Source organism: Epinephelus fuscoguttatus, linkage group LG21, assembly GCF_011397635.1.
Source record: "Epinephelus fuscoguttatus linkage group LG21, E.fuscoguttatus.final_Chr_v1".
Lineage (NCBI taxonomy): Eukaryota > Metazoa > Chordata > Actinopteri > Perciformes > Serranidae > Epinephelus > Epinephelus fuscoguttatus.
The window spans coordinates 5962715-5986652 of NC_064772.1; the positions used below are offsets into that span (position 1 = coordinate 5962715).

At 39.5% G+C, this 23938-nt stretch overlaps 1 protein-coding gene across 2 annotated transcripts; it reads left to right on the forward strand.

The window, feature by feature from the left end:
• Positions 1–1935: 1935 nt before the first annotated feature.
• Positions 1936–18277, forward strand: LOC125882154 (clavesin-1-like). 2 transcript variants are annotated; one of them, XM_049565854.1, is made up of 8 exons: positions 1936–2243; positions 4827–5579; positions 8938–9108; positions 11169–11287; positions 11470–11644; positions 12570–12680; positions 13235–13464; positions 15548–18277. In XM_049565854.1, exons 2-8 carry the CDS (start codon positions 5481–5483, stop codon positions 15624–15626), a joined length of 984 nt encoding a protein of 327 aa, XP_049421811.1. In that variant the 5' UTR covers positions 1936–2243; positions 4827–5480; the 3' UTR covers positions 15627–18277. The 2 variants fall into 2 exon arrangements, with proteins under 2 accessions (XP_049421811.1, XP_049421812.1); XM_049565855.1 differs by having other exon boundaries at positions 13274–13464.
• Positions 18278–23938: the final 5661 nt, after the last annotated feature.

Below are 23938 nucleotides of genomic sequence, written 5' to 3' on the forward strand. Positions count from 1 at the left end.
TATATTATATAAGCACAGAACTATCCATACCAGAGGTACATATATACAGAGAAAAAATAATACTAAAAAAGGAAATAAAGAGGAAAAAAGAAAAATAATGAAAAACTATCATAGATCCAGAATAAGGTACCATCGCTTCATATGAGTTTTTCAAACACATTGTACGTTTTTATTGCCTTTTTATCCCGAAGGCCTCTTATTGTGGTGTCATACTGTTGCATTTCTTAATAGAAAACTTCAAACACAGTTGGAGTTGGAGTCCGCCCACCAGTTCTTCTGTGGAATTTTCCCAGTAACAAAATCAACTGTATAAAACAGCAACAACAATGAGAATATGTATTTTTTCACCTCATACTTTCAAAACACATTAAAATCAAGATTTTTAGCTTTAACTTGGAAACTATGAGTCAACTAATTGACTGTGGTGGAGAAAGTATTCAGAAAAAGTACTTGCACCACACCATGGAAATACTCAGTTTGAATTAAAAATCCTGCATTAAGAGTATTACTGCCCTCAAAGTAGCCCAGATTATATCATTTCAAATTGTAAATATATTTGCCTGAAGGGTTTTAGATGGACCAAAACAAGACGTTTAAAGATGATACGTTGAGCTTTAAAACTGGAATGGACACACTGGGACAAAATGATTGATTGATTCAATTAGTCTATGAAAAAAAAAAAGTTATTCGCATCCCTATGTAACTATAATTTTCTTATCAAATAAAAGTTTTCATATATGTCTAAGAAATAAAATAATAATAAAGACATTTGTGTGCAGCAAATATATATCACATACAAATGAAAAACTCAGATATCCTTTTGTTATATAAAAAATGATGCTCTATTATATTATTTGTCTTGTTGCTGTTGTTGTCAGGAGCATAACCTAAATAGTAATAGAAACCTTTATATAATTGTGAAATAAATATCTGACGCCTTTTTTTTTTTTTTGATTGGGGGTGGGAAAGATAAGCGAAAATGTGCACCACACAGCCAGAAAAATAACCTCTTAGGCAGGGCAAGTAAGAATTTAGATGGGGCAAGTAGATTTGAGAAGTACTTGCTCGGCAGGGCAAGTAGGAAAAAACCTTAACGTCGTACCCTGATTTATTATGTGTTGAGCTGACTTCCTGTAGCCTGATATTTATTTGCGCGTACCCGCGTGCGCACACCAGCCACTGCGTGTGCGCGTACAACCTACAATCTGTCCAGGTTTTTTCGTGAACGCGCATGGCCGTCAGCTGCTGTCACACAGACAGGAGCGTGCAGGTAGGTCAAGTTACCATGCATTAATCGGAAGACGACCGGAAACGAGCAGACTGTCGCTTCAAAATAAAAGCGTGGATATTGTGGGCCACAAAATATACTAAATGTCTTACTGGAATCAAAACACTTATAACGTAATCATAATGCTTAGTTGAAATGCATTCTGGTATGAAATGAAAGCTTTACGTTTGTGTTGTTATCTTGATATCTCTTGTGTTGTATTAACATTAAGTGATTTAATGCTAATTTCAGTAGGTGTCAGAGTAAACTAGTTACGCTGATTATAAGATTTAAAAACAAAAAAAACTCACAACAATCACTGTATTTTCTATTCATGTATTGTTATTGTTATTATTATTATTATTGTTATTATTATTATTACTATTATTTGTGTGCATGAATGTAGATCCATGTAAGTTTATATGTGTATGCAAATCTGAAAATGTTTGCGTGGGTAAATTATTGTTGTTCTTGTTGTATGTAGATAGATAGATAGATAGATAGATAGATAGATAGATGTTAGAGACAAGACAATTAGCCTAATCAGATTCTGACCTAACTGCTGACAAAATCAAATTTTGTTTTTAAAAGTCTTGACCGGAAGTCTTGCTCTTTATTTTGAAACCTTGACTGTTTCGGAGCATCCTGACGTCTTCTCTGAGCACAAAGTGAAAACGCATCTCAGTGAGATGATCCCGCTCCGTCCTCCTCACGCGTTACAAAGCCCGCACGGATTCACAAGGACACGCTTTAACCACCTCTGACGCATTCAGGACGGTTCATTTTTTTTTTAATTTTGCCCCGGCTCCTTCGTTTTGTGTTTTGGACGGAAATCTGTCTCTCTCTTTTTTTTGTCCGCGGGATACCGATGGCCACCACCACCATCCCCAGCATCAGCACCACCACCACCACCACCACCACCGGAGGGCCGTCGGGCCAGCCAGGACGGCCGGGATTCAACCAGCACACCTAGCAGGTCGCTCCACTGTCACTATTCTAATGGATTTCTATTTAAAATAACATTAAACTACGCATAGGAGACACTAGGTGCTCACTTTTTAAGGATGCTCTTATATTTCTGGCTCATTGTGAGGACATTTGGTGAGGATACACACACGCACACACTGCCTACATATCACGGGGGTGACTTTAATCATCATGCTGACAGGAATGTGAACATTTGGATCAATTTACCATTAGATTTGAACAATTTCCCCCGACACTGTGTACAATGAGAGCAACACCCAGGCAGCTTAGAGGCTTTTATTTATCCTTGTGTTTGATCTGCAGGCTGGAAATGTAAAATAGAGCCCTGTGGGACCTTCAAGTGTCTCAGCTTTTTTTTTTTTCACGATGCTGTCTCAGTGGGCAGATTGGACGACATCTGACACAATTAATGTGAACAGCAGATGGGGATGAGCTGGGGATGGGGGTGGTTAGTGAGGGGGTGGGCAGGGGGGACTTCAGAGATAAAAGATAACCTTTATTGATCCAACTCATATACATGGATTATATAATGAACATGTATCATATGAAAAATTGAATATATAAAAAAAACTTAATAGGCCTACATCAACTCAACTTTATTTTGAATTTGTGGGGTAAATTTATGAAATAATTTGTCTAATTTTTTTAGGTTATACCTAATTGACATGGGTTGGATTTTGGGGCTGTACATAATAATATTAATGATGATAATAATAATAATAATAATAATAATAATAATAATAATAATAAATATACAAAATTGTGAGTTGTGTATGTATTCAATTTTAAATATTTTTTTTGGAAGGTGGAGAAGAAGTAGGACAGCATACCTTCAATACTTCTTCCTATGCATTTTTGGTCATCCATATATTTAACAATGCTTAGTTATGTTGTTTATAAGAATTTTCATATTGAGAGTTTGTTATAGGATTACTATTCATTTTATTTATTTGTTTATTTTACATGTTCAAAATAATTTAAACAAAACTAAACTAAAACTATTTTAACTCCCTATGCAACCAAGTGCTTCACTTAGCAAAATTAGAAAAAACAGCAACACGCAAAACAAAATACAAAAAAAAAAAAAAAAAAAAATCAATGAAATGTATACATCAATAAATAAAAGTCAATACAATAACAATAAAATAAATTAAACTCAAGGGATATAAAGTAATGTCAAACAATAATAACTGAAACTCTAAAAAAAAAAGTAAGACTTGCTTTATTCCAAATTAAAAGCCAGATATAAAAACAATGCAATACTCTTGAAATCGCATCAAACATAACATGTAATTACAAAGTTAAAAAAAATCCATATTCCTGCAGTCAACATTTTACTTAAATAAAAGTACATCAGCATAGAAATACAGCCTAATGAAAGTACCCAGACTGGCTCATTTCAAAATAATATATGTTATATTATTGGATTACAATTATTGATGCAGTGATGTGTTTATTGCTTTGATGTCACAGTTGGTAAAGGTGGCAAATTTCTGCAGGTCCTTAAAAAGTCTTTAATTCTTAATTGCCACAAACATTTGATCTAATTTCATTTAACCAACTTTTATTTTATTTTTATCAAAGTGAAAGTCAATGTTTCTGAACCATCTGAACCACTGTCTTTTTACTTTATACTTACACTTACCTGTTTACCATTTAAAATGTAAATTAACCCAACTCACTCTGATTGCCATATCCTCAAAAACCTAGCTCTGCACAGGACCACATTATCTTTATAATTACCTGTAATGTTTTGATAAGTTGTTTTCTGATACCTGTAAACAAGCTGAGTGGAGCTAATTTTAGTTATCTGGCTAATTTAATCTACAATCATACATTATAGTTTATTTGTTAATTTATATTTTTTGTATGAATAATCAGACACATTAGGAGGTGCTGGGCTCGCGTTCCGTTTGCAATGTGCAAAACAGGGTAGAAAAAACATTGATTTTTAGTGTGAAACTGCTGTTTTCAGTGTTTTTACTAGTTTTAATCACCTGGTCTGTTTGTTTCAGAGAGGAAGAGACCTCTGTGGATAATTCAGCTCCTGCTAAAAACCTCCTGAACAATGAAAACTGAAGGAAATCTAACAGGAGAAGTGTCAGCTGGTTGTAATCTGCAATCCTTACTGCTTGATGCCACTAATGCCCCCTAAATCTGACACAATGTTTCTTTAAATTAGTTATACAATGAAAATATTTTTGCGTGATTTAGACATGTTTTGGAATTTTCATAAACATATATTTAACAAAGCTTAAGTCGCTGTATACTCAAAACTTTTCAAAAACATTCTGTTAATTCCAAACCATTTTCAGGCCTGCAAAACACTTTTTCAACTATTTGACCCATGAATAATTATTTTAGTCATTATCTTTAGCAAAACATAAAAACATTTGCTGCTTTGAGGCTTCTTAAAAGAGAAAATTTGATGCTTGTCTTTATCATATGTAATGATAAACTGGATAGCTTTGGATTTTTGGACTGTTGGTTGGATAAAACAGACCATACGAAGACATCACCTTGAGCTCTGGGAAATTATGAAGTAGTTACTAATATTTCCTCTCTCCTACAGGCTGAGGAGGCCCACATGAGACCTAGCTGCCTTAACTGACCTTTGACCTTCAACCAGTGGAGAACAGCAGGACTCATCATCATCATTGTTATCATCATCTAGCCTCCTCATCATGATGCAGCAGAGAGTCAACTGATAAAATCTGAAAGATGACAGAGAGTAGGAGGAGGAGGGAGCCGAGAGACGCTGAGTGGGAACAAAATTAGGACAAAGAGGATGTGAATGTGACACTGACCTTTTCCTCATGTGCTGTTCATTGACTCACGTTCCCTGTAACAAACTCAACATTTCAATCCAGCATCAAAAACCAAAAAACTTCCAGCTTCTTAACAATGTAGAGGACGGCAGCAATGATTGTTGATTCACAAGCTGTCATATTGAGTCGCTGAATACCATCATAGACGACCACGATTGTCTCTTACTGATTAAATCTGGAGCTGAAACTGTTTCAGCCAAGTTTTTATAAATTTAAAAACAAAGACAGCAAATAAGATTGTGTTACAGATAAAGGGCAAAGACAACCAAATCTCATCAACAAGATTGTACAACAAACTGGAGATACACTGGAATAAAAGTAGGAAAAGAAAACGATCTACAGTTTGTACAGAAACATATTTTTGAACGTCAGGAATCAAAGCAGAGTGAGAATCCACGATGACACATCTACACGCTGGCCTGAGCTCAGAGACGACGGAGAAGGCTCGCTTAGAGCTGAACGAAAACCCAGACACTCTGCATCAGGACATTCAGCAGGTACACAGCTAATGCTAATAGCTAAAGTTAGCATGTTATTGTTGATATTTAGCTCAAAACAATTATTCTAAAGCATTAGATTGGTGTCATATGGCTCTCAGCTCCAAGCCTGTTGGTTCCTACTGAAGATCTTTAAAAACACAAATATATATACATGTCGTGTTTAAACTAGGATTACAGCTTTGCGGTTGTATATCTTGCAAAGCAATCAAGTAGGTTACAGTTTACATCTATGTCTGCCCACATTCACACACACACACACACACACACATATATATATATATATATATGCAAATTTTGTCAAAATCAGTGTATGAATTACTGAGTTAGGGCAAAAAAACATGTTTTGTGAGGTCAAAGTGACCTTCGCCAAAATTCTTATCAGTTCATCCTTGAGTCTGTGTGGACATTTGTGCCAAATCTCACCTCTGACAACCAAAATCTAGTAACTTGATTGTTGAGTCCAAATGAACGTTTGTGCTAATTTTGAGGAAAATCCCTCAAGGTGTTCTTGAGATATCGCAATCATGAGAGTGAGATGGACATAAGGGTACAGTGACCGTGACCATTGACCACCAAAATCTAATAAGTTCATTACTTAGTCCAAGTGAACTTTTGTGTCAAATCTGAGGAAATTCCATCAAGGTGTTCTTAAAATTTCATGTTCATGAAAATTAGACTGACGCAAGGTCACAGTGACCTTGACCTTTGACCTTATATCACCAAAATCAAATGGTTTCATTGCCAGGTCAATGTGGTGATTTGCACCCAATTCAAAGAAATTCCCTCAAGGCATTCTTCAGATGGTACGGTCATTAGAATGAGACAGACAAGGTCACAGTGACCTTGACCTCTGACCACAAAAATCTAATCAGTTAATACTTGAGCCCACATAGACATATGTGCCAAATTTGAAGACATTCACTGAAGGTGTTCTTGTTTTCACAAAATTGGGCCGGGCAAGTCTAGAACACAATGTCTCCATCCACTGCTGGTGCTGAGGCATAAACAGCTGCTCACTGTAGTTTTTAGCAAACACACAGGAGGACATAGTGACTTTGTTGGGGACTATTAATCCACATGTGATGCTGTAGTGAGTATTTGTGGCAGCAGAACAGTGTATATGTTTTTAACAACAATGGAGCTAAATGGCAAAGAGAAAGAAGATACATCAGGCTTTGTAACACACACTGTACTTGACACATTCACTGTTGGTTTGAGTAAACATGAAGAAAAATATATAATGTGACCAGACTTATCCTTCCAAAGCAACCGCACAGAGCTGAGCATGGCTGGATTAAACTGGCCTCTACAGACCCCCATCACCTGCCCTCTGTGTAATATGCATGTACCCTGTTACCAAGTTTCCATCAGGTTCAGTGAAGCACTGCCTCTATGCTGTAATAACACTTAATTTTTGTTAGCTTGTGGAAATTTAAGTGGTAGTAGACAAGTTTTTGCCTTGAGCTTTGACTTATTATTATGAATTAAATGTCAATTGCACAATGTAAAGGCTTTAGAATAATAACACCATCTGTGTTTAGATTGGTTGCTTATTAGTCTGACTCACCTGATGTAGACTGTGGCTATGAGCCTGCCATTGGCTGGTTATTTAGGCCAACATTCTCCCTCCTTCTGCTTTCTGCATGTTACCGTTTTCAAAATTCCCTTCACTATGGCAAACAACAACCTTTTTTGGTAAATTGTTGTTAAGACCTATAATAAATAAAACAACTTGTGAATGCACCTCAGAAAAGCTCGGTCTCACAGGGTTCTATTGATCAATGCTGATCCATTTTCTGACAGTCAGAGTTGATTTGCCACAGCTTTCGAAACATCTCCATTCAAACGATACCTGGATACTCTTCTTTTTGCGCCCATGTCTGATCTCAGACCATCCCATCTCCCCACCGGATCAGCAAACTTTCTGTTGCTGCTGTCAGTGGAACTGCTCTCCTCCTGGAGAGTCTGCCCGATTCACTCACACAGATACACAAACATATCCATTATATCATTAAATTCATTAATAACTGTTAGGTAACCTTAGCTGTGTGATGCTAACAGTTAGCCCTGTCCCTGTGTGTGTGTTCCTCCCCAACACTTTTTGCAAGGGCACCATCTCTGCATTCTGGGTTTAGTGCCACCTAGGCCGATAGTGATTGGTTTAGAGAAACAAAATCATGTCAGAATTTTTTTCCCCCTGTAGCAGAATGATTTTATTCCAGACGTTTGTCAAGCGCTGACTACGCAAGACCGGTTCCTTATAAATTTTGCTTTTACTTTGCAATTCTATCTGCAACCGGGTACAACTGCCCGTTAAAAAGAAGGCTCAAAGGTAGTGCATCAACCATTGTGAAGCCAAAACTGGAAGACATAGCGCTTTTTTTTTTATCATGGTAGCTTTCAGTAGCCAGTTACCACAGAGTATTAACGTAAGTACTTTGCTGTTACCATCCCCAGTAGAGGAAATTACAGATGGTGGAAAAACAGAAGTAACTGTGGAAAAAAATGCAGTGTGTGATGTGTTGCTGGTCACTGCTAGGCTCTGCGGAAACCAGAAAATGATCCAGCTATCTTTGTGACAGCGGCGCCAACAGTAGAACCAGTTAGAACTGCTTGGAGGGGGAAAGTTGAAAAATAGTCTGATTACACTTTAAATACAATTTTAAACTGTATCATGTGAGTGCAATATAAACAAAAATAATAAAGTTCTTGAAATTGGATTTTGACACAGGGTAACAAAACTAGCTTATAAAGTAGGACCTGTCTTTGTTTATATTGGAGTTATAGCGGTGCAAATTCCTAAACAAATGAACAACTAGAAGTGCACAGACCTTCACAACTGTGAAAAATAATTTGTGGATCCACCCCATGACTTGGATCTTCTCCAAAATTTACTGGGTTCTTCCTTGGGCGATGCTACACCTTTCCACCAATTCATGAAAACTGGACTAGTAGTCTTTCTGTATTCCTGCTGACAAAAAAACCAAACTGAAAACATAACCTCCTTGGTGGAGGTATTAACCAGTAATTGAATTACAAAAACCAAATGACATGCAGTAAAGCTGTTTGGGGCTGTTAGAGTTTGGGGCCACAGGACGTTTGATTGACTTAAAGCTGAGCCTGCCAAACTGAATATGTCCCAAAATGGTCACCATACAGAAGATTCATCCTTTTGATTTAGATTATGATGAATTCTTTTCTGTGGTGCCACCCTCAGGACAATGTTTACATTGTTTTTTACTCCACCAACGGTAAAGTCATTTATTTGAAAGAAGTCCATGTCCTGATCATTCTAATAAGTCAGCTACAATATGTTTGTCTGATGACAGAATTGTGTACATGTTTTTAATTCGAGGTGCGGGACATGATCGTGACACGGCCTGACATCGGTTTTCTGCGGACAGACGATGACTTCATCCTCCGTTTCCTGAGAGCCAGGAAGTTTGACCAGGTGGAGACGTTCAGGCTGCTTGCCCAGTACTTCCAGTTCAGACAGCAGAACCTCGACATGTTCCAGAGCTTCAAGGTTGGTTTCTGTTTGAAGGAGAATCTGCAGATCAGAAGCCTGGGAACTAGATGAATCCACAAGCTTATTTGATCTGGCAGATGTGTCTGGTCAACCCAATCGCCGGTAAAAATGTTGGATATGTTGAAAATTTTCATTTCAGCAATGCTGTGGTTAATGTATTATTATGTTTAAACACAAACCCACATAGTTATGGTTTGGCTTTAAATATCCAGTTTTGAGGGGCACAATCCTGACAGCAAAAGCAGTGATATCTCTACAAAAACAAATAACTTTACATGCCACTATCCCCACTGGAAAAACAGCTAAGCTTTGCTACAAAACACCCATGTTTAGTGTCTAAAACGTTGCTGGAAGACACAGCAATAAGTCACTAAAAACCAACCTCTTTTGTTGTTTGTTGGTCTGGCATCTCGTCTAAGTGCCACGCCATCCACCATCCCATCCAACTCCTGGTGACAAAGTTAGCTCATACACTGCGTCACTTTAGAAACGTTGATATGCTACGCATGCCAACATTTTTCTCTGGTGACTGGTCTGGTCTGCCTCATGTTCAGACACATTTCCAGCTGTCCAATCAGGACTGTTTATCTAATATGGGGTATTTGTGAGGCGATAGGCCTGCTCAGTATTGATCACCAGCTTTGCTGTACAATGCACGTCTGTTAGATTTATATCCCAACTTGCTCTGATGCTGTCTACAGGCGGGCTACAATAACCTCATGCTTTGTGCCTTACGCAAAATATGTGACAACGCCATTTGGGGTTTGTCCACCTTAACGCTGTGTTCCATTTATCTCTGAGGTCAGAGGTCGTAGTTGGGAATGACATCACACCTAAGTAGACTGCAATCCAGTACAACAAGTCGGAAAACCAGGATGTTGTTAGTATTACCAGTTCTAGCAAGTTTTTCTCCGTTCATTTTGTATGCATTTGTGCACCTTTTCTGAAAATTCAAGGATATGGATGAAATGGAGCAGTACCACCAGGACTCGTGGGGGCAGTGTAGCATGTAAGTGAGATACGACCATAAGAAATGACAAAGACATTCAAAAAATGCCAGAAGAACGGAACACATCACTAATATTGTGAAAATAATTCTCTGTATACTGCCTCCATTAAAAGGTACATTATTATGACCTCCTCCATCATTGTCTCATTTGTTGCTGTGCGAATCTTTTGACTTTGCCCTCTTGTTTCATCTCTTGGCTATATCTATGCCAACATAAAGGACGCAAGGAAGCATGAGGGCAGTGACGTTTACAACGTCTGAAATGGATCTATCTATTTTCGTATGTAAAGGGAATATAAATGAGCCCTTCTGCTGTTTTTTGCACATACATCGTAGCAAAATGTCTACAGATAGAAGTAGAACAGGACTGTGTGTAGGACTGTTTCAGTGAGACATAAATAAGACAGAGGTGCTAATTAATATCATAGTTTTCACTGCTGTTGATGCGCAGAGCAGCTATCTTAGATTTTGAGTTAGGGTTTGGTGATATTGCTCCAATTTTCTGAGTCGGGAATCCGTCTTCAGAGGGTGTTCCAGTTGAAAGACTGGGTACTTGAAAATTCTGATTTCCCAGTGTAATGGAACACCCCATTGAGGCATTTTGGAAAACAACCAAGATGGCTGCCGCTGATGTGGAACTTTCTGTTGAAGTACTTTTTTTTTAAAATTCACTTATTCACAGACATTATTGATGCTTTATATCACGGACCATCTCTTCAGCTGAACTCAGTTTAGCGTTTGTCACTTAGCACTACGTCACGTTGCTAATTTGTTGTCTATCCAGCTGGGCCCAGATGCATTTTGGTCCATGGTCGTTGATTACTAAATCACACCTGCAAACTGACATGGTGATGTCAGGTTAGCAGACTGAAGCTTTGACTTTTAAAATGAGAGATAATCATCCACTGCATTGTATTCACAAAGTCTGTATCCTAGGTGGAACATGTTGGAACAGTTTTGCCATCACAGGAGTTCTGAGGAATGAGGCCTTTTTTCTGTCAGTGTATATCATGACAGTCCACAACCCTCTCACTGTTACATGTGTCAGGTGGATGACCCCGGTATCAAGCGGGCGTTAATGGACGGTTTCCCTGGCGTGCTGGAGACTCCAGACCAACATGGCCGAAAAATCCTCATCCTGTTCGCTTCCAACTGGGACCAGAGCAGGTAACACACACACACACACACACACACACACACACACACACACACACATCTCTATTGACTGAACACACAAAGAACCTGATGAGTCATTTCTGTGGTTAAGACTCACAGCGTCACACTTTGCTTAACTATTGATTAGCTGTCGATAGATACCTGATCACTCCCTCCTCTTCCTCTTCCTTCAGGAACTCCTTCACAGACATCCTGCGAGCGATCCTCCTTTCCCTGGAGGTTTTGATAGAGAACCCGGAGCTCCAGATAAATGGTTTCATCCTCATCATTGACTGGAGCAACTTCTCCTTCAAACAGGCCTCTAAGCTCACACCCAACATCCTCAAACTGGCCATCGAGGGTCTTCAGGTACAAACACACACGTGAAACTGGACTGACCTCCAATCTGATGCACCACTTACCATTGATTAATCTGATCCACAGTTTACTATTGATTAATCTGATTCAGAGTTTACTATTGATTAACCTGATCCACCGTTTACCATCAATTGATCTGATTCACAGTTTACTATTAATTAACGTGATCTACAGTTGACCATCAATGAATCTGATTCAGTTTACCATTAATTAACCTGAGTCGCCGATTACCATTTACCTGATCCACCATTTACCATCAACTGATCTGAGTCACAGTTTACCATTAATTAATCTGATCCACTGTTTATCCACTGTTCTCTTACGATGTCACTGATATAATTAAAATGTGTTCTTATTACATACTGTTTCTACCCTTGTTTCCTCTCCCCTCTATGTCTCCTCTTCATCTTCTCCTTTCCTGATTTCCTGTCTTTCTCTTGTCTCCTCTCTTTGTTTAATTTCTTCTCCTTGTTTGCTCTCCTCACCTCTTTCTTTCTTTCTCTCCTTGTCTCCTCCTCTTGTTTTCTTTTTCTCCTTGTTTGTGCTCCTTGTCTCCTCATCTCTCTTTCTCTCTCCCCTTGTGTCATCTCCTTGTCTCCTCATCTCTACCTTTCCATCTCTCCTTGTCTTCTCTTCTTGTTTCTTTTTTACTCATTGTTTGCTCTTGTCTTCTAACCTCTTTTTTCTCTCCTTGTCTCCTCACCTCTTTCTTTCTATCTCCCCTCGTGTCCTCTCCTTGTCTCCTCACCTTGTTTTCTTTTCTCTTTGCTTGTTCTCCTTGTCTCCTAATCTATCTTTCTTTCTCTACTTGTCTCCTCACCTCTTTCTTTCTTTCTTTCTTCCCTTCTTCCCTTCTTTCTTTCTTTCTTTCTTTCTTTGTCTCCTCGCCTTGTGTCCTCTCCTGTCGTCTCTTCAGGACAGTTTTCCGGCTCGATTTGGAGGGATCCACTTTGTGAATCAGCCGTGGTATATTCATGCCATGTACACAATCATCAAACCGTTCCTTAAAGACAAGACCAGGAAAAGGGTGAAAACACACACACACATACACACACACACGCACACATTTCTATCCTCATTCCTCCTTTCTTTATTTTCTTTGTTATCTCTGCTCTTCTATCATTTCATCTCCATCTTTCCTTTGTCTTTCCTCCATAATTTCTTCTTCTTTATCTTGTCTCTCCTTTTCTCCTTCTTCTATTATTTTCAGTTGCACATTTTCTCTTTCCTCAGCTATTTTTTTTTATCATTAACACTCTCCTATCCCCGTTTTTAATCTCTTCCCCTTTACTTGTACCCTCTCCTGTTCTCTCCTTTCTTCCTCTTGTTTTCCCTCCTCTCCTCTCTTCATCTCCTTGTCTCATGTCCTTGTTACCTCTCCTCTCCTTTCATCCTCTTGTTTCCCCTCCTCGCCTTGTTTCCTCTCGTGTCCCCTCATTCTTTTATTTGCTCTCCTCTCCTTGCTTCCTCTCCTTGTCTCCTACCTTCTCCTTGTTCCATCTGCTTTCCCCGCTTCCTCTCCTCCTCTTCTTGTCTCCTCTCCTCTCCTTGCTTCCTTTTCACCTCTCCTCGCCTCTTCAGATCTTCCTCCACGGTAACAACCTGAACTCGCTCCACCAGCTCATCCAGCCCGAGTGTTTGCCATCAGAGTTCGGTGGGACTCTTCCTCCGTACGATATGGGGATCTGGGCTCGAACACTGCTTGGACCCGATTACAACGACGAGACCGAGTACACACTGACCTATGATGCGCTACATGTCAGGGAGAACTGTGGAGGAGGAGGAGGAGGAGACAAGGAGATGATGAAGAGGTGAGGAAGAGTCCATCTGTTGGTGGAAATTTTGAATGAGATTAACAGGGAAATAAAAGAGGGGTGACCACATGACGATGGGGTACATTACTTTTTTTTTTTTTTTTTAATTCTCTGTTCCTTCGGGCTTGAACATCTGTGTTTCCTTTCCTCTTTAATTCCTCGCCTTTCCTGGAACATGTTCTTTCAACTCACCAGTGTTTTAATCCTGAGTGTCTATTTACAGTAAAAGTAGACTAACAGCAATTGTTAAGAATCTTTCTCCTTTTAAGTTAAATACATTTTTTAGTCAAGCTATCAGTTCTGTTCATAGACTAAAAAAATATTAAATGAAATATAAATAATCCCATTATTCTGCAAATGAAATGATCTATTGGCTGGACAATGCATCGTCACAAAGATGAAAACAGGGCTGTTTTTTTGACACCATGAAAAGCTGACAGAGAACATTTTACTGCACCATGAATACTTTTACTTAAAGTACTATTTTGATTAAATACCTTTACTTAAAAGGTCCAGTGTGTAGGATTTAAGAGGTCATATTGTCAGTAGTGGAATATAATAGTATATTTTCTCTAGTATATATAATCACCTGAAAATAAGAATCGTTGTGTCACTGTTACCTTAGAATGAGCCGTTTATATCTACGTAGGTCCTTGTCTGCGGAGATCGCCATGTTGCACTGCCATGTTTCTACAGTAGCCCAGAACGAATAAATCAAATACTTACTCTAGATAGGGACACCCACAATTTCTTGTCAATCAATCAATCAATCAATCAATTTTATTTATAAAGCCCAATATCACAAATCACAATTTGCCTCAGAGGGCTTTACAGCATACGACATCCCTTTGTCCTTAGGATCCTCACAGCGGATAAGGAAAAACTCCCCAAGAAACCCTTTAACAGGGAAAAAAACATGGTAGAAACAGTCAGTCACTGTAGTTAGCAGCCCCTTTGCAAGGCGGACTTTAAAAAAAGAAACTACTGATGTTTTTTAATGTGAAACTTCAGTTTTCATGCCTCTGTGTTGGCGATTGCCTTGGCTGCAGCCAGTATCTTTCAGGTTGTCTGTCCCATTCCCCGTGAATGCAAAATCTCGAGAACAACTTTTGGCACAACGTCCACTTGGATTCAATAAACTAACTAGATTTCGGTGGTCAAAGGTCAGTGTGACCTCACAAAACATGTTTTTGGCCATAATTTAAGATCTCTCAAATTAAGACAAAATTTCACGCAAATGTCTGATAGGACGAATTAATGAAGTGATGATATTTTATATCCAAAAGGTCAAAGGTCAGCTTCACTGTGACATCATAATGTTCTGCATAAAACACTTGTCTGGCCATTACTCAGCATCATATCTCGTTAACAGAAGGGGAGACATTTGGTCAGATACTGAATTGGCGACTCTAATCTTGAAACTGTGCTGATTGTATAGATCGTCTGTGCTGCCGGGGGAAGATGAGTGTGAAGCATCCATGTTTTCACAGACATGGATAGAAACTGTAACTGCAACTTGAAGGGGGGTGGGGGGGTGGGGGGTATATACATTAGGCAGTAATTCTAGTTTTACCAGTTTAAATCACCATCTCCATTTGTTTTGGAGAGTGAGAGACCTCTGTGGATTATTTGGCTCTCAGTCAAAACCTCCTAAATGTCTGGATCTGAAGTAAAAAAAATAAACAAATAAAAAAAGATGGTGAGCACACATTAGCAGGTGCTGGGCTAACGGGCCATCTCCATCATGCCAACCAGCATCGGAGAAACACTGATTTGTAACATGAAACTGCTTTATTACTTATTACTGCAGTGTTTTTACTGGATTAAATCAGCTAGCCTGTTTGTTTTGGAGAGGAAAAGACCTCTGTGGACAATTCAGCTCCCACTAAAAACCTCCTGAACAATGAACCCTGAAGGAATTCTAACCGGAAGAGGTTTCAGCTGGTTGCAGTCTTACTTTTTTTTCTTTTGCTGATTAAATACTTTCACTGTATTATGTGTGTTGTATTAGTACTTTTACTGCAGTAAAGGATCTGAATACTTCTTCCACCACTGATTATCAGATGTGTGTGTGTTTCAGGTCTCAGTCAGCGGTGGAACCAGGAACTCTCCGACAAACGGACAGAGAGACTAGCACACCACTACTTGCCCTGGACTGAACACACACACACACACACACACACACACACACACACACCCTAGAGCCATCACACACGCAGATCTATCAGCACACACACATGTACAGATGACAACAAACCACAGCATCCACTTTGACACATGCACCAGCTGTGTATTAAGCTGGTGGATTTGAACTCGCGTCCTTTAGTCCTGTTGACCTGAACTCTGACAGTGACTGCACTTCTTGTACAGGACACACACGCAGACACACACCCACCCACCCACCCACCCACCCACACACACACACACACACACACACGCAAACAGTCTGTCCTGTCTCTGAGCCGTCTAATGCCTCCCAGCTGAGCCTCTCTCCAGCCAGCAGCAGCATCTGTCCTGATGTCCACGACGATACATAACACACTCTGATGTGTGTTTGTTCGTCTGCTTCACATTTTGTTAATTCTATCAGAAACAAACAGGAATGTATGACAAACACAGCTGATCTTTTTCTGTGAGCCGATGTGTTGAAACTTTATTTAAACCTCAGAGAACAGACTGACAAAAACAACAATGAAACATAAAGTCATTTCAATAATTAAGAAGCATTTAAAGCAGGTTGCACCAACAAGGATTCAGTCAAAGTTTTTTAAAATTCTGGTTCAACATGATTAACCCGCTGGTTTAAACATTAATCCATATAGTTTCAGAAACGAGCATCTTTCCACCAAACTCCACTCACTTTTTTGTTTAATTTTGGTGAAATATGTTTTTACAGTTGTTTTTTTTTTCACAAGTTTTAAATATGTTATTTTTCAGAAACAAGAATCTTTTCACCAAACTCTGCTTCCTTTTTTAAATTTTTTTTTGTGAAATATGTGAATGCAATTGCACAGATGTGTTTTAAAGATGTTCAGTTTTAGAAACAAGCATCTCTCCACTGAACCCCAGTCACTTTTTCTTTTTATACTTAGTGAAATATGTTGATACATTTTTACAGATTTTGTATGAAATAGACCTCATTGCACATTTATTTGTTTTACTTGTATTTTGGGTGTTATCATGCTCTAAGTTTTGAAACTACAGCTCCCATAATGCTTCAGGGGAGGTAAAATGGAAAATAATGTTGCCTTGGAGCTACACCTTGAGGGCTTTTTACATTTTGGCAATTTGTCTTCATTACAATTATGCAGAATCATCTATTAGCAGCTCCTGTTTGCAGTGTACCCATGGCTGTACAGACAACTATCACTGGATTACTGTGATACTAAGAAAAACCTAAAAACGTGATGATTCCCAAGCAAGTTCTGCATTTATAAGGACCGTCTTTTTTCTATGATTTTTAAGTAGATTCATGGATGTCACATTGAATCTAAAAATACACCTTTCATGTCTGTGAGTTAAAATTTGAATGAATTATGAGTGTGAGGAGTGTGATTTTTGACACTCCTTCTCCTCCTGCTTACCTCTCAGTTTGAAAATCTCTGGAAGTTGATTGACAGAAAATTATGCACAAACAAATCTGATGTATAATTAATTGCTGTAAGTCGTTTACCAAAAGAAAACAGTTTCTCAAAATGTAAGAATTACCTGTTTTTCTCTGTTTTACATCATCGAAAAACTGAATGTGTTTGAGTTTTACACTGTTTGTTGACTTTTGAAGACTTAAGTTTAAACCGTCAAACCTCAAACACATTTCATAGACTAAAGAATGAATTGGTCAAACCAAAATGATTTTTTGAAATGAATTTAAAGTTGCAGCCCTAAATAAAGGTGTATTAGTAGAACAAACTCAGTTTAATGATTCAAACCAGGTGAATATTGGATTTAAATTCATCAGATGGAAAACTTCCACATTAATCTTGATTAATTTAGGTTTAGATTTGGAATGATAACATTAATCATGTTTAATCCAGGCTTAAAGAGAATCCTTGTTGGTGAAATTCAGCCTGAAATGTTTTAAAAAGAGGATTTATCTTCAGTGTTTTCTGAACTGTGAATCTAGAATCTAAAATTAGTTTCTGGGTGGTTCTGACATGGCGGCTCCATCACTACTCCAACATCTTTATACTTGCTGGATTTTTTCCCTCAGAATACTTTGAATTTAACTGACTTTTAATGTTCTGAAACCTGAAAGGGAAATAAATTCAGTGGTGGAGGAAACATTTCCGCATCAGTTATCAGAGGAAGGAAGGACAACACAAAAAAGTGAAGTGAAGAAACCACAGGATGCAAAATTATCACCTTTAACTTCGACTGCAGTGAAGGGAAAGATTGTTTTTATTGAATCTAACTTATTATTATGAAGATTGTATATTATTGTTATAAGTATTATTATGCTGCAAAAAAGTGACACACTTGGCTGAACTTATCATGGGATATTTAAAGTCTAATTATCTTTAATTTCTGCTGGGTAACTTATTTTAATTTCTGTCAGAAACTAGAAAATCTCAGAGCAACAACAACTCGTTGAATGTCATGTTTGCAGGTCGATAATTTCACTTTAAAAATATCTTGATATAATGTGGATTATTTGTAAAATAAAAAGGCCAAGTTTGTCAAGAGTTTTTGCAGTGTGTTTGACTCATCATCAGGGCTACACTGAGCAGTGATTTGATCTCCACTCGACTGTCATGTAATGTATTTCCTTTCAATGAATGTATAGAAGTAAACATTTACACCAACGTGACAATGCTGTGTTTCATTTAATGGAGGGGATTTTATTTTGAAAGGAAAGATGTTTTTTTTCTTAATACAGTAAAACTATAACTCTCTCACTTTGTCGTAAAATTCAAAGTACAACTGTTTATTTTCCTGCAGTGAAAGAAAAACTGTAGGTCCTAAGTAAATATATACTGTACATAAATATCATTATAGTCTGTAAAGAAACCTAGCTGATAGCAAGAGGAGACAAATAAGGGGAAGAGAGGAAACGAGGAGAGAAGGAAGAGAGGAAGAGAGAACTAAGGGGATAGGAGAGAAGTGGAGTGACAGTTTCAGGATGAAGAAATTTGATAGCGAGACTCAGGAAAAGTCCATTATGCTGCACTTTGATTTGGAGTACTTGCCAGATAAAGTATTTTTAGATCATTTATCATATCCATTAACGCATTTTGTCCCCAAACCATTTCAGTGTAAGAGCTGTTTGTCTGTGTGTAGCAGTGTTTCCCACAGGACAGGAATCTATTTGTGGTGGGGGGGGGTATTGAAAATATTTTTCGAAACTTATCCCAATTACTAATGAGCAGAACCTTATGGCCGGGCTCCACCGGCTGCAAACATAGGGCGTCACATCAGCGTAGCGTCACGTCAGCGTAGCGTCGCGGCGTATTCATTTAGGCTCCACTGACTGCGTACGGAAGCGACACGTAGAGAAGCCAGCGGGGTTGTTTACCGTTTGCTGAGCCGAGAGGCTGCATGTAGGCTGCATGAAATGTTAAAGCATTTTCCACCTAAGTTATTACATATATTTGAGTTATCTACAAGTTTACTGTACTGTTTGTCATCTACTCGCTTTCAAATGTCCGCCACAGACATTTACACAATGTCACGGATAAACATGGGTAAATGCATGAAAAAAAAAAAAGTCATCACTATCACCCCTGATAATGGTTTGTTCATTTAAAAACACATTGTGCTTGTTTAACACACTATTTCATGTAGTTTTTATCTGCTGGAGGGTCGTGTAGGGGAGCATAGAGCGACAAAAATAGAAGAGCTGGGTAAAATAGAGAGTTGTCGTGCGACAGGCGGTGGTTGTCGCGCCGCTCCCGTTGCCGGTGGAGCCGCTGATTAACAGGGGGGCGAGCTGCTATGGGATGAAATGGCAAAAATTGGTGCCTGGAATTGGGCCTGTAAGCTCCCGACCTTGTCCTCAACGTTGCTTCTCAGTTGTCCTCTGAATTCGATCTGGTACCTTGGATTCAACTAAGTAATACTCAAAGAAACACTGGAGACAGGCAGAGTCCGATGCAATCGAGTTTAATGTGTTCACAAGCTTTAACACATACAGCTCATCAAGTCAAGCCCCGGAGCTGGACTGAAAACTGCTTCTCAGCACGTCTGCTTTTATGCTGGTGAAGACTGGGTAGAGTCTCCACCTCTTTCTGCTAATCCATCCCACTCTAACCCAAATCTATTGGTGGAAACCTTTTTCTTTTTGTCCAATCATGAGCAGGCCCGTTTTTAATGGTGTATCACTTTCATTTTGAGCCTGGAATTCCCCAAGTCTTCCACCCTTAGCTCTGGATTCGCTTTCACTTTATTTTTAAAAAACATATGAATTTTAGGGACTTTCTTTATGCAGCCCCTTGTGCTCTCATATGCTCTCATGCAGTATGAACCTTTAATGTGCATCAGGTAATACAAACATTTGAATGAGTGTGTGTGTTATCATTATACAGAACATGATAGGTTACATGTGTGTTCTTTAGTGTGGATACAATATCAGCTCATAACTCCGTATTGTGAATATGTTAACATGTGTAACAGTGCTTTAACACATATAGATGCATTTCAATCAGCTTTATAGGCCCTTATACATAAAACATGGTTATATGATGATTATGTGGCTTTTGTTTCTTAATCAACTTATGCAGTATAACACTTTTACTTGATTAGGGATTTACTCTTTACACTACAGGGACTCGCGCTGCAGTTAACACTACTAACAGCGTAAGTTAATGTAGCTGCACATGTTGAGCTTCCAGTTGTGTTAATACAGACACAGGCTAATATAACATGATGAGTTAGAGTTGTTCGGACCACTTTTGGACTTGTTTGCCCACATATTTGTACCAAGAGGTCTCTGGATCTGTTCTGCTACTACGTCTGCTTTTCTTCTTCTTCTGGTGGACCAGGTGTGTTAAGTGCGTCTTTACAATGCATACCGCCACCTATTGCACCGGAATTGTGACGACCAGCTACATTCACAGACAGTGAGTCCCATTATAATGTGTTTATGAGCGAGGTCGAACAGGTAGCACCAAAAGCAGAAAAATCTATATGTGGCGGAGATAATTTATTCGTGGTGCACCACCACAGATAAATAAATGTATGGGAAACACTGGTGTAGAGGGGGATTCTGAGACCTGAGAGAGAGAATCCCCCAGTCCCAAACAGATCCCTTACAGACTTGTTGACTCAATCCCTAAGCCCTTACAGACCTAGGACCAATTCCATTTCTTCCCCTTAGCCCTTGTCTTGGCCCTTCCCCTTGGTTTTGCAACACCACCAGGGGCGGACTGGGACTGAAAAACAGCCCTGGACTTTGACTCGGCCCAGCTCACGCCAATTTAAAGGCTGCCACCTAGCGGACTGGACATGGAACAGTAGATTATCAGGGAGAAAAAAAACAACAAAAAAACCAGACAAAAAAAACAGTGATGACTGCGTGGCGGCCGCCGGCCGTCCTGGAGTACCGGCCGTTCTGTGATTCTCCAGACCCTCCAGATGGCCAGTCAGCCCCTGGACACCACTTCCCCTCACGTGAATGCAGAAAACCAAGGGGAAGGGCCAAGACAAGGGCTAAGAGGAAGAAATGGAATTGGTCCTAGGTCTGTAAGGACTTAGGGCTTGAGTCAACGAGTCTGTTAGAGATCCATTTGGGATTGGGGGAATGATTGTGAAGGAGATTGTGTGAAAGGAGCTGAGTGTGTTCTTTGCAAAGACGAGCATTAAGCATGAGAGGCTACCTGTCCAAAGACAGGCTGGAGGACCAGGAGAACTCAGGAAAGCTCGACTCGGGAAGAGCCTGATCCCAGCAGCCATACTGTAGCTGCGCTGAACAAAAGATTCCGTTAACTCAAAGTGTCCACCTCTGTGAATGAACACGTGGTGTTTTGTGATGTTTTGTGATGTCTGTGATATGTCTGTCCCTGTGATATTTGGGATTGATCTCTGTAAATGTACAATTAGTGGAAACAAATTTCCCTCTGGGATGAATAAAGTAAGTCTAAGTCAAAGTCTAAGTCTAAGAACAGGTCCAGACACAACAGTATCAAGATCATCAACCTGCCAGAGCGCACACAAGGTGCTAACGGCAAAGACTTTTTCCAGATGGGGCTACCAAAACATTCTGAACCTTACTGTGAAAAAACGGTAGGATTAAGATGGACAGATGCCATGGCAGTCCTGCACAACTGTGGACGGAATCAACAAGACAGAGGGTCGCCTGGGTGAGGTTACCATCACCAGGAACCACATCTGTTTGAGGATTTTTCACCCGCGGTGGAAAAAAAATGATGTGTGTTTTCGGACTCAAAGAAGTCACTTCCAGCACTGGGGATTCCCTTCAGCAGTGCTCCTCAAACTTTTAGTGCCCAATGGGCAAGCCAAAATCTCAAGGCACACCTGTATTTATATCTGTGCACAGTAGCTTGTATTATGTGTGTTATCACTCTTATCATGACCTAAGACAGTAAAGAGTAAAGATACAGAAATTTTGGGGAGAGGTGAAAAATGAAGTGGTTACTCTGATGGGGTATGATTTGGAGCCATCACCTCTTCACTGTATTCTAGCAGACAAAAACAAAAACAAAACCACCCATAATGCTAAACTGATTGGAATGCTCTCGCACATAACAGGGAGGACTGTTTTCAAATTTTGGATCTTTAAGGACATCCCTGCACTTGACGACTGTTTTAAGGTGGCATGGAGAACAATCCCTCTGGATTAACTGATTTACACCCTTCATGACAACATTGAGGGATTTATCAAAATATGGCAAACTTGTCTCGGACATGGTGGACCCCTCGTAACTGGACTGGTCTATAGCATATCCTAGTAATTTGTATTTGATTGATTAGTTGGTAGTGATGTTTTTTTTTTGTTTGTTTATTTGGATCATGATAGTAAGGTTGTTACACCTGCTGTTTGTATTTGGTCAAAGGTGGTTCAGATGATGAAAAAGGTGGTTCTGCGAATATCCGGAGATGGAGGTATATGAAACCATGGCTGGAACCTACTAGAATAAAAAGACAAAAAAAACACCCCAAAACAACAACAACAACCTGTGGAAAAACCAGTGTAGCGGCCCCTGGTCCCAAACGAACAAGCAGATGAATCTCGACGGGTGCAAACGTCCTTTTAATTTATTCGGCACCGTGAAACTAAAACAAGCAAAATACATTCCATTACAATCCTCTTAAATACAAACATATGCATGAGCGCCAGCTTAACCTGTGCTTGTACAATTTAAACAACAAAACGACAAAACAAACAAACACAAACATACCTCACTCTGCCAACCAAGGGTGCTAATTAAACTCGGTGGCGTTTAAATCCCTCCATCGGAGTGCATGCATGTGTGCTGGTCCATGAATTGAAGCCTCTCACTGACGGCACAAAGGTGCGTCACTTAAACATTCCCCCATCCATACGGCTTCCGGCGGAAACAAACAAAAGGTTCCGTACGGAGAAATAATAATGATAATAATAATAAAAGCTCAAAAAGGGAGCCAGTTACACTCCCACCAAAACATGTCATGATTAGTGAACAAACCGCAGCGAATCATACATGATTTCTAAGCTATAAATAACCATACAATATACACACAACATATCAACGACCTTTGACCTTTCACATTTTCTCCAATTATCCACCACAGTGAAATCAGTATGTCTGATGCAAGCGTATCCCCTGAAAGCGACAATTAGCCATTTTCCAGGAGAAGTACCAGTTTTTGGACTGGCCGTTCAATAATTGAGATTTTGGAGGAACAGTCTTTTCCCTTTGATTTCCGCTCGCCCACTTGTACCATGACACGTCGAACTAGACCATCGGTCCCTTCCATAGTTTCAACCACCCGTCCCAGGTGCCACTCATTCCTTGGAAGTGTGTCCTCCTTGATGATAACTATATCATCCACTTTCAAATTGCGACAAGATACGTGCCACTTTTGTCTCAAAGAAGCATTCAGGAGGTACTCTCTCTTCCATCGACTCCAGAACTGCTCAACCAGGTATTGTACCCGACGCCACCTTTTTGCCGAGTACACATCTTCCTTCACGAATTTTCCAGGGGGAGGTAAGGCAGCCTTAGACTTCATCAGAATAAGGTGATTCGGAGTCAAAGGCTCCAGTGAATTGGGATCATTGATGCTATCAACGTTCAGTGGGCGGCTATTCACAATCGCCGTAGCTTCATAGAACAGTGTTCTGAGCGAGGCATCATCCAGCCGACCTGAGCTCTGACTGATTGTAACATTCAGTATGTTGCGAACAGTTCGAATTTGTCTCTCCCAGATGCCACCTGCATGACTCGCCGATGGAGCATTAAAGACAAATTCACATTGCTTATCCGCCAGGAAGGTTTCCAGCATCTTGACATCACACTGCCTGAGAGCTTCTTTG